At 38.7% G+C, this 12,222-nt stretch overlaps 1 protein-coding gene across 1 annotated transcript in view; it reads right to left on the bottom strand.

The window, feature by feature from the left end:
• Positions 1–6,055, bottom strand: part of LOC140935968 (uncharacterized) — an 8,007-nt gene extending 1,952 nt beyond the window's left edge. The window contains exons 1-8 of the mRNA XM_073385547.1: positions 5,796–6,055; positions 4,089–4,143; positions 2,872–2,928; positions 2,228–2,267; positions 1,870–1,940; positions 1,156–1,216; positions 882–943; positions 1–36 (exon numbers count right to left, since the gene is read on the bottom strand). The exon at positions 1–36 is cut by the window's left edge and continues 1,952 nt beyond it. Of these exons, the coding sequence (XP_073241648.1) occupies positions 1–36; positions 882–943; positions 1,156–1,216; positions 1,870–1,940; positions 2,228–2,267; positions 2,872–2,928; positions 4,089–4,091 (330 nt within the window). The 5' untranslated portion in view covers positions 4,092–4,143; positions 5,796–6,055. The remainder of the gene's footprint in view (positions 37–881; positions 944–1,155; positions 1,217–1,869; positions 1,941–2,227; positions 2,268–2,871; positions 2,929–4,088; positions 4,144–5,795) is intronic.
• Between the last annotated feature and the right edge of the window lie 6,167 nt (positions 6,056–12,222).

A 12,222-nucleotide genomic window follows, 5' to 3' on the forward strand; every position in this document is an offset into this window, starting at 1 on the left:
TCGAAATCTTGGAGCACGTCTCCTTGGGTGCCTCATCTGAAATGAATTGGGAGAAGCGGTTAATTAATGGGGAAAAACATCTTAAACATAAAAAAAATAGTTGTGTCAGCATGCATCCTGGGGGGTGGGGTGTGGGGGGGGGTACTTCCTTTTAAGAGGCTAATGGGGATGTGCTGCTGGATTGGGTCACATTTTCACGACTGAATTGACTATAATGGGATTACATTTTCGATAGTTACTAAAATGGGGTCACACATTTTTGGATTTTTGGGGTAAGAGAGTTGTTCATATTTACGGTTAGAAACGTACCAGAATGTTTGTACCACAGATGAAAAGTAAAGTGTTCTTCATTCAATCTAAAAAATGGGTCAATTCATAAACATAGAAAGTGACTAATTTGGGATTGTGAAAACTACATATTTGCCCAAAAGTGACAAAGATGGGGTCTATAATTGTCCACAGAATAGACTATAATGGGGTAAGGGCTCTGAGAGGCCTGTGGCACATACCCAGCAAAAATTAACCCAAGTACCCCCCCTGTCTTTTGTTGTTATTTTAACAGCTCTCTTAGATAGACAAATTTATGTCAGTTAAAACGTCAAGCAGGCTGAACCATTTATGTCATTTAGAGAATATTCCACAATATTTATAGGGACTATCAAGCCTTGTCAGTCTATTTCCAGAATAGTATACCGGGCAAAAAAAATGGGCTTTTCAAAATCTTTCAAAAGAGCTAATTACAAAAGAACTAGTCAGGCAAACCAGTTCTGACTTTGGATATGTGCCTATACTATATGTCCAGAGAAAATTGCATTAAATAAGATTTCCAGAGTCGAAAGCCAGGGAGAGGATATGTCTAGTGGACTAAAGCTTAAACTTACAGTATGTGTATGGCCTGATGACGCATTGACTAAAAAAGGTGGAGCATGAGGTTGTTTCCACTCTGCAAAACAAAGTTACAGGTTGTAAGTGGACAAAATTATTTAATTCATCTCAAAAGGCATTTCTAGCAGCTCTAGGTCAGATTTGTCAAAAAAATATGTGACTTTCTTTTTAACTATATTTTTTTTTCTACTGGGAAATTCCTCTTATTCAACAACAATGAAGCAACCTATGTTAATATTTTCTAATGCTACGAAAACTGTTGAATCTTACCAGTGTTCATGTTAACATATCCTGAGGGTGCATAATATGCATGAGGAACTGGATGGCAGGCCTAGAGAATGGAAACAATCAGTTAAGCTTTAGCTTAACAATCAGCTTAGCTTTAGCTACAACAGGGTTTAAAAATTCTCTTTTGAGGTCTTCAAATTCCATGACTTTTCCAGTTTTCCATGACCTTGGGTTACCACTTTTGAAAAAGCTTTCTGGTCAAGCATATTGTTAGAATTATTTTTTAAGCAGTTCAACATACACTTGTAACCAAAATGTGTGCCGTTCGTAAATTACTTCTCTTGATTTCACATTGCCCTTGCCTTGTGATCTGCAGTAACTAATCTACCATATCAGAAGCAGACGAACTAAACCAACCACAAAGCATAAAGGGGGAACGTGCATGGTGACTCATGATCATTAATCCTTTTCCCTATGCTTCCGACTCAGATCATAAGTAGAACGCCAGAGATGGAGTCGTAAGCAGAGTTGGAGGAAAATGGAAATGTTAAGATTCTTCTGACTCCAATTCTGCTGCGCTTATGACTCCACTTACGAGTCCAACGCAAGTAAAAACCAGCCTTAAAAGCATCCATTCATGAACAAAGTTTTACAATACTAGAAACATTGGCATCAAAATGAAACCCTACACTTTCAACCAACCGACTTAAAAAGAGCAAAATCATTTTGCTGCACTGAAATCTTTCAGAAAATTACCTGGTATGGATTAACAGGAACTGCACTGACTGGGCATGGGTAGAAAAACTCCCCTCGCATGTTGTCAGAAACTAAAGGAAAAGAATGAATGGCATAAAATAAAGTAAGAAAATAAAAGTCTTTCTAAAATTATTCTTGTTCATATTATAATGTGGTCCAGTTTTATCCTTAGTTTAAATTTTTAATATCACTAATGTTTTTAAGTACACTGGTAGTCTATGATAGTGACCTTGAAACAAAACGAAAAAAAAATTAGAGTCAAGGATGAAATTGAACCACAACATCCACAGTCAAATGTTTGTCTAGTAATAAGATTTTTATAGCAAAAAAGGAAGAGCAATGAGGAAAAGAAACATACCAACCACTAATTCCGAGTTCTCTACCACAGGAGTGGGTACCTGTAGAAACAAAAGAAAATAAAATCTACTTTATACCACTGCTAATGGATTAATAACTCTCTGATAAGCCAAAACAAAAAGTAACGGATTCACCATTGAATATTTCACAGGGTCTCCATCCAGCCACAGCAACTTCATTACATAACATAACATAACATACACTTTATTACAACTCCTCTATATGGGGCTATTCTGTCTAAATGTACGATAATAACAAATATACAATAATAAAATTACAATGGGGCAAAAAAATTTACATCTGTTAGTTTTAAACAAACCATTCAAAGAAGCTGAGTTACGAAATGCAGTCCAATTCAACCAATTGGTATTGGCCATCAACATTTATGAGCAAAACACAAAAGTGACCACTCAAAACACTAAGGATGGTTCAACAATGGTCAATAGTTATAACGTATAATTGCATGCATGTACCTAAATAGACATTTTGTCAGCTTAAACATAATACAAATACTGTAGTAAACATCACGAAGGACAAAAGTCAATTCTTTTCAAGTGCTCAAGAAGACTTGTTTAATTACTGAAATAGCCCACATGCGTTTCTTTTCAAACCAGACTAGAAATATTAAATAAAAGCAAATCCTACCTGCTTCTTAACCGCCGGGCCTAAATTCAATTTCTTATTACGTAAGAAGAGGGTCCCCTGTGAAAATTTAACACAGATCATATAAATTCAAAAGGGTGACAGGTCTGGAGAAAAGGATAAATTAAAAAGAAATGAAAACTGCTAGAAATAAAATTTATAAAAATCCCTTTCATTATACAGGGCTCAGAAAATTTTAAATTGCTCATCATATGCATTATTAAGAAGAAGAAAAATCAAACAGCAAACACAATTCCTGAGAAAATTTACTCCAGAGTAAACATTCTCTAACTTAAAGAATCCCCTACACAAAAAAACAGTACTAAGAGACCGCGTCTGTTCAATAATTACAACTTGTCTCTTTCATTCAAAAACAAAGTGATATATTACAAAGAAATACTGGTTCAACCATGTTTGAAATATGTATTTCTATTGCATGTACTCAAAAACACAAAAACATTGTCAATGCTGGGCACTGGGTACTGGGTAAAAAAAAAACAATCTGTCATAACTGTAAAAAATATTTCCCGCAAAACACAAAATATCACCTTTATCCAAAAATAAACTCCCGCAAAAATAAATTATTTTGTGCCACAAGCTATTCATTCCAGTGGGATAACTACAGTGGGGCCAACTAGATAAAGTTGACCAACTGGATTACCAAAAAATAATAATACATTCTGAGAAAGTCAGTTGTCAATCATAACTACCGTGAAACAAAACAAACAACATGGATCTAAATCAACCAATTGCAACCTACAGACACGACCTTTTGAACCCGCTGAACAAAGCATGTGTTTCCTGAGAGGTTCATTAGAGTGGATGACGGAGACGAAAAACATAAATGATAGTTATAATTTTGACTTGCGGTCACATGTTTCTGAAAAGCAAGGAAATAGGAGCAAAGAAAATGCTGGTAGATGACAAAATAAAAAATACAGCTTGTGTCAAAGAAATATCTTCTGGGTGTTGTATGCAAAGTTTGGAAAAATGTCTGGAGTTTCTAAACATTTTGCTTTCCCTAATAATGTTTGCTATCAATATCAAATTTCGTGTTTCGGGTAAATTATTGGTTTTTTTTTTACAAGCTGCCAACAACCAACTTTCTTCGAATGTATTGTTATTCTCCTGTAATCGGATTGGTCAACTTTGTCAAAGTGGCCCTGGTTACAGTGGTCACACTGTAATGTTTGCAGTGAGAGACCATAAGTAATACCTACCATTTCTGTGACATTACGCACGTCCTCCTCACTTTGAAAAGTTACAAAGCCATACCTGTAAAATAAAGATTTAAAGGTCTATTATTTATAGCAGAGCTGGCTATTAACTGTTTCTCCTATGAACTAAACAGACTCTATACAGACATTTGGTGAATAACAGTAGAATAATAAACATTGTATAAGGTTATTCTTTTCCTCTGTTCACCAGACTATCCGCCAGTCCTACCGGAAGAAGTTGATCTTGTGAATCAAAGACAATTTCTCATGCGTAACTTACAAATCCATACGAATTGCCTTTTAACACACTTGGCGGCAAGGCTGCTCGTTGGCAATAATTGGTGCTGAAGAAAGAGCCCTTCCTCCTGTGCTAGTCTTTATCTCCTATGTTTGTGTGTAAGACAGAATCCACCAGGAAATTGAGTAATTTCAATTCTCAGTGGACAAAAACCTTGTACTAGAATAATTTAAAGCATTTTGCATTCTTTTTTTACATTTTTCAAGGGCTAAAGATGTTTTTAGTCATCTGTAACAACACCAAAGAAATTCCTTATGGGAGCCTGAGAAAATGAAATTATGTCAAATTTCACAAAATTACATCTTACACATGAAATTTTTAGAATTATTATACCTGTGTTTTCACAATTCTTATGAAATTTGACGTTCATTTTCTCGGACTCCCAAAAGAAATTTTCTTTGGTGTTATTATGCATCAGTCAATTCCAGCTGCACCCAGCCCCCCAGGGTGGGGCATTTGCAAATTTTGCACTGCCTGGGGGCCGGGCATTTGCCAACCCCAGGGCCATTCCTGAGCTTTTAACACGCACACAGTTTCCTATCAGAATCTAACTACACTGAAGATTTTACTGGAAAAAAAAGCAGATTGGTTGAAGAGGGTTGAAGAGGGTTGTAAAGGCATGTTCTCTATTTTTTGCACGCATTTCTTCATTGCTTATCAAGGCAGAATTACAAAGCCAAGTTTATTGGTTATTGAATCAAATTTTGGTTGATATTATTTGAAGAACATTCTTTCATGTTTATAAAACTATTCATAATGTATAACTTTACAGCGCTGTTTAATGACAATATTTTTATAGCAATACTAACACCATAAACTGGTGCATGTCGTCACATCGTGAGGTCTTAATAATTATTAGAATCCTAGCGCTATTACAAGGGAAGACGTTAATTGCAAGAAAAATCGCACATGAAAATGTTTAAAACGGCACTATTTGACTGTGCGATCAATGAAAAATGTTGCAGTGTTGATGGAGAATGAGGCATTTGCCCTCTTTTTTCATCCCCAGCCCGCGGGTTTTGACAGCTCAGGAGTCATCACCCCTGGGAATTTGCCAATCAAGGCAAAAAAAATTAGTAATGCCGGTGAGGGGGGGGGGGGGGGGGGCACTGGGCACAGCTGGAATTGACTGATGCATTGCAGATGACTAATTACCTCTTTAGACCTTAAAAACTGTAAAGAAGAATTTCCTGGTGGATTCAGTCTTAATTTCTTTTTTTTCTGTGCTACTTTGTTCTTCTGGTGAGAATTATTTTCTGTCTAAAGTACGTAAGTTTAAATTTATATGATACGTTGGTGAGATTTGTTACCTTCTCCTGGCTTCTGTGGCAATTTTTTGGGCCTTTATCAAAGGGCTGTAGAGTTGTGTGTCAAAGTTTTAGACAAATTATTTACTGACTGATCTCTCTTACCCTTTTGGGATTTGATGTTCGTCAAAGATGACTTTTGCCTCTATAACCACGCTAAAATGAGAAAAAAATTCTGCGAGCTCTTGCGCTGTTGTCTGCAAAAAAAATACATTTTGGTAAATCAGGATGCGGCCACGAGTACTTTCACTTCTAAAAAAGAACAACAAAACAATTTTCTACTCCATAATGAAAGACATGATGTCGTATGAACAGTCTTTGTCTTTAAATCCAATTTGTTCCCATCCAACTTCATGCAGACCGCTCTTTGCGCCCGCCATTTTACATTCCCAAGAGCACTTTCGGATGTAGCGAATAATTAGAGCGCGCCAATATCGGCGCGCTTTCTGATGCATAATTACAATAATGGCTTATCGCCGAAGACTAAGATGACAAAAGATTTCGCCGGCAACAAGGTTTATTTTACATTGGTAATTCAAAAATTGTTGGGATAACGATAATGACAATCTCAATCCCACAAAAAAATTATTAAGACGACCAACCGGAAGCAAATCACTTCATGCAAGAGGATTGAAACTTAAATATTTTTACAGCAATCGACCCGGGCTAAATTTTATCCCCAAATTCAAAGGGATTTTTAAAAATTTTCACAGTTCATGATACCTCTATCGAACCTAAACAAGAAGCAACTTCGGTTTTAAGCGATTTGAAAGGGTATTCGTTTCTTTCGATATCTTTAAAGCTGTTTTCTTGAGATCCAGCAAGCGCGCGCGTAACAGACCCAAATCAAACAAGCAGCCTTGTTTGCGAAAGGACAGCAAAACTACATAAAATCAATCAAAATTTTTAGAAATACTTCTTCAAATATAGCAATTGAGTAAACTCGCAAACACTTTGGACATAACAGTCGAAACGCGGGGGATTTCTCCACTTTCAGCAAATGCGATCACTGGTCATCATTTTGGCCTCCCGTGGTTTTTAAGTGGCAACTACTCTAGCATCTTCATGACTCTCACATCTCAGGCACGCCAAATCCACCTTTTTAGGCGTTAAAATATAAAATCGACCATTAAAAAAAGCAGAGTATTGACTTACGTCCACTGGTAATCCCCCCACAAACAGCCGGTTTTTGAATCGTTTACCAAAGAGGTACGTAGATTGACTGTCCTGTTAAAAAGAGAAAAGCACAAATATTTATAATCTCTCCACCAAGTTCTCATACGAAGTTGCTATTACAAAAATTATGAGTTACTGATCACAGAGCATTTTTTCCAACTACAAAAGGCCTCCAAGTGGCCAAGTCAGCACATCACGTTCGATCGTCTCGATGTTGCTGATGTTCGGGACGGTACAATTTCCAAGTGGAAACCCAGTCAAGTGCAATAAAACATTCCCTAAAGAGCCAGACTTTTCCGAAAATGAGATATACTGATATATGCAAGAATATGACTGCTTAAACTCTCTTACCATTTCGAAACAAGAACGTTCTGTCTCACCCTTGGCTTGCACGTGGGAACTGGATCTCGACCACAAAATTGCGAGTAATTTATACCCGGGTTCACACCAATTATGCTTTAATTAGGGTCAATTTCACAACAACAGCTGCAACAATACAAATGACAAGTTTTCCCAGAGGAACACAAACAAGTTTGCTTTGAAGAAAACAAAACTTTTGTAATCCGACAATTAAAGGTGCAATACATTCAAATTTTGTAGAGTTAAAGCTTAGGTTTGCAAGTAATTCGATTGATATCTCTATGTAATTATTATAAACGACTTCGTTTTTTGTCGGGTTGGGTGGCCTGCATAGAGTGCTGGTTTGATTTATCTTTTGTTGATAGCTTACCCAACCTGCTTTCAAACTAGTAGATTATCGCTTGATCTCAGCTTCGATAGATAAAAAGTACCGCTTGACAGGCAAGGAAAAAGGACGGCTGTCCGGGGCGCGGATGGCAAAAATTTCGAGTACACTCAAGGCATCCTGGCTTAAAAAAAAAAAACAACTACATCTTTCCTCTGAAATTTAAAACTTTCACTTCTTTTACTCTAAGAGAAATAATTTTTTGAAGAAAACAAAAATTAGGAAAAGTTGTTTGCCAAGTCTCAAGTATTATAATTATAGCTTTACACAATCGGTTTACTATAATCCGTAATTATCCCTCATAAAATTGGTAACATAATCACTTTTAAAAAGCAATCAGTTCGGGTAAGAAAGAACATGATGTGAGGTTTTTATTTATATCCCATCTGTCAAAGTCAAAACTTTTCTGAGCTTGATGATACATCTTTTTTCCCACGCTTAAGGTGCGATAATGCATTATCTTTTTTAGAGGTGGAGACCTTTCATTAACAAGTTAGCATTCAAACTTAAAACAACAATTACATTACTGGCGAAGGATCGCTGTCATCCCTAACAAGCCCTTATTGCAAAGGCAACGAGATATTCTTAAGTTTTCAGACTCAAAGGACTCAATGGGGTGAAAAAATAGATTTTTACAAGATTGGACTTGGCTTTTTCACATTTGCACGCGTTGTACGCTCCAAATGTCACGGACAATTACCTTAATTAAAGGCATACCGGCATTAGATTTCCGTGCGCTCAAAAGGCGCGAAATTTTTCTGTTCTTTCGCTGATTTCACGGCTTTACATTTATCATATACAAGTACGTTGTGACGAATATTACACAAAAAACTATCCATAACAGTGGAATGTTTAATATTGTTGTTATGTGCCGCTAGATTATTACCCGCTGTCGAAGCAAGGATCCCGGAAGATGGACCGTAGAAAATTTATTTTCCCTGGGTTTCTAGCAGAATTAATGTTTTTTCTCAAAGTCGACAGGAAATCGAAAGTGTGGCGGCTTTTGCATGCGAAACGCCGAAACACCTCTGTTCATTTACAATTCTTGCGCCGATCTAATCTCATCTTCGGTAGATAATCTGGTAAAATTGACGAAAACCAGATCGGCCTTAAAAGTTCGACATGTTGATGTTCCCTTGTCCCACGCGTTGCATTTTACTTTTTTGTCCCAGAATCAATCTACAAGTTAGTGATTGTCATTTTAGGAAGGAATTTAAGTCGCGTTAAAGATAAGGATTTACCTTTCGATAACCTTTTGCTGTAAGATGCTAAATGGCGTGAGAAGTATGTTGGTAGTTACTGAAAAAGGTCTGAGTGATTGCATCTTTACGTTCGCGATATACGCCCGCGCATTCCAGGCAGGAATTGCAGTCCTTCCACTAAACGCCTGCCACACGCGCAGGCTATGCCAGTTCTGACCGAGAATCTAATGCCAAGAACGCAAACGGTTGCAAAATTTGTAGTATTTTCCCTCCCACGACTTCCCTTCTTTACGCTGACTGACAGCGAATAATCTAGCCTGCGTAGCAAGCGTTTCCTCGCAAGTTCGTCTAGAAAGTTGGGACGAGAGCAAAAAAAAAAAAAAGGAAAGGACGGGGGGGGGGGGGGAGGGGAATGACCCGCTCTAACTTTCGCACAGTAACTCGATTGGAAACGCTTGCTACGCAGGCTACGAATAATCCCTTGTCAAAATGATCGCGTTATGCTGAAAGAAAGACAGGGAAGAAAAAGCACTAGTGCGTCGAGTAAAAAAAAGGGTGCGGTTTCGCTCATTCTTTCGTGGAGATTTAGCATCTCGTTGAGTATGACGGAAAGGCATATATGTGTTATGACTCGTTCCACAAAGCGTAACTACAAACGTAAATGAAGTGGCCTCAAGTGGTCAGGTATTTCGCAGTAACTCATGCCCTAATACTCTGATCCCAAAGTTTTTTCATAATTCAAGTTCGTTTGAGCAGGAGCCCATGCTCCTGGTTTGAGATACTATCGGGACCCGGCCGTTGTATAGAAAACAAGGGAGGGACTGGTCAGAATAGAGTGTTCGTAGAAATGCATGCTTTTTACACATGGCCTGGTGCCTGATTTGCAGTTTTGCTGTTACTAAGTACTAGTGTGGCCTGTGGAGCAGAAGCAGGAGTCAAAGACTCCTGGCAGAAGCTATTTTCTCGCGTTTTCCTGGCGAGTACGAGCGGATATGGGGTGTGAAACACCCCCCTGCCCACCCCACCCTGCACTCCATCCACCTGTTCGCCCCATTTAAGGTACAGTCGACTCCCGCCACTCGAACCTCCCGCTAACTCGAAGCAATTTTTATTTCCCTTCAGAACATTTTCTATATCAAAATTTTACCCTCGATAACTCGAACTTTCTTCTGTTTCCCTTGAAGGTTCGAATTATCGGGAGTCGACTGTAATCGGGATTCGAAATCCAAGAAATGTTTGCTTGAACGTAGTGGAATCCGCAATCCCGAAAATATTTCCTTGTTGAATCCGGAATCCAAGTGCCAGCAATAAATCCGTAATCCAGTAGCTGTCGTAGCTGGTATCCGGAATCTAGAGGGCGGAATATGTACAGAATCCAAGATTGTCTTGGATTAATACCTGATACATGGTGCGAACCCAGAGTCTTGTAGTGCCATTTATGTAAAGCTAAAACGCAAGTGCGTTAGCAGCGCAGTTTTTGCAACGGAAATTCTGCAGCAAATGATACCTTTTCCACTTTGTGACAAAAAAAGAGGGAAAGAAATAATTATAGCAGCAGGAGCCCGAAGTTTCTTTAGCGTTACCATCCAGAAATGACATACCGTAAAATTCCGAAAATAAGCCCCTCCATGTATAAGCCCCTCCAAATGTAAGCCCCCCAAACTCGTAACGCAAAAAACCCTCCGTTAAATTGCCTCTCCAAATATAAGCCCCCCCCGGGGGCTTGTACTTGGAAATTGCTCTCAAATACAAAGTAAAAGAAAGCAAAAACGGTAAATTTCCTTCCAACTATAAGGCTTGCCCAATCGATAAGCCCCTCCGAATATAAACCCCTCCAAAAATAAGGCCCTCAAATAGGGCCTTTGAAAAATATAAGCCCCGGGGCTTATTTTCGGGATTTTACGGTAACTTTTAAGGCTCCATCCACACTGAAAACGCATCGCTCGGTTCGCGTCCATGCCACACTACCGTTTTGATACGTTTTCCTCTCTCCACACTAAAACGTTCTCCCTTGCGTATGCAACACCAATACGATATGTATGCGTTTTCCTTTTTGATCCACCTTCAAGAGTGTTTTAAAATCGAGATGCGTTTTCGATGAAAACGCGCTCAGCGTACTGTGTGTGGACGGAAGGCCTAAACATATTGTATGCTTCATTCAAACGAAAACGCAATAGTGTGCCGACAGCCCCCAAATGATTAATTCTACGTTGTATTAATTCGAACTATTGCGTTTTTACCGCTGAATTAATTATATCTTTAAAACAAGTTACACCGTGGAAAAAAGGTGAGTCCATTTTTTTTAATAAAGGGCGTTTTAGACTTTCGGATAGATGAATACGGTGTGCTTTACCGCCGATGCCGCGGCAATGGACGGGATCCGCATTCAGGACTGATGTTATTTGCGCAACTTCAATTAACAAATTATCAATAATTATTAATTTTTATGCAGCGGAGCTTTTATATCTGAGACTTGGTTTAGACCGACAAAGAGCTACAAAGGGCCCGCACAAGATGACTAAACCGTGGGAAAGGGGCAGTATGTTCTTTAAATAAGAAAATATATTGCACGGTAAGAGCAATACGAAAAACCAAAAATAAAAAATCCATAGACTTCAAAAAAAAAAAAAAAAAAGGCTCGCTCCGCTAGCCAAGCGGTCGACTTGTAGCAAGTCTAAAAAATCCACGGCATTCAAGTATAGCGCGACTCAGGAAAAATAAATAAATCGATATATAAACATGTATATCTAGCCGGCGATGTTTTGACGACCAACCTAACGAAATTTACCGTCATTTGAGTGAAATGCGTCATAAGGTAGGTTTCTTGGGTCCGATTGGCTCACACCAACGAAGGAAAAGGAAAGGAGAAGACGTGAAAGAGCGAGGAAGAAGAAAGGAGGAGAAGAGAAAAAAGCAATGGTTGCACTCTTAGCTTTATAATGGTTACTTGGAGATAGTTTTTGGCCGAAAACAAACTGCTGCACACCAAATGTCCATTTGGCGGTAACGTTTTCAAAAATCCGGCTAGAAAAAACACATGAAAATGCAGCAAATAGTCTTGCGAACAGTTTGCAAGCTGTTCGGCTTTTTCCCTCCGCGAATAGCCTGCGTAGCAAGCGTTTCCAATCGAGTCATTGCACAAAAGTTAGAGCGGGAGCAAAAAAAAAGGTACAAGGGTTCCTCTTCTTTTGCTCTCGTCCCGACGTTCTCGACGAACTTGCGCGGAAACGCTTGCTACGCAAGCTACTCCGCGAAGTTCAGACTGTGCATAGGGTACCGGTCTCAGTGTAGTTAATCGCATATCGTTAGCTGTAAAATAGCCAAAAAGTCTGTTCGTGATGCCGACCGTATTCTCGCTCTCTGTTTTCATCCTCGTTCCAGACCTTTTGTTTGACTGCTCGCGCGTGCT

Source organism: Porites lutea, chromosome 4 (genome assembly GCF_958299795.1).
Source record: "Porites lutea chromosome 4, jaPorLute2.1, whole genome shotgun sequence".
NCBI classification, from domain to species: Eukaryota; Metazoa; Cnidaria; class Anthozoa; order Scleractinia; family Poritidae; genus Porites; species Porites lutea.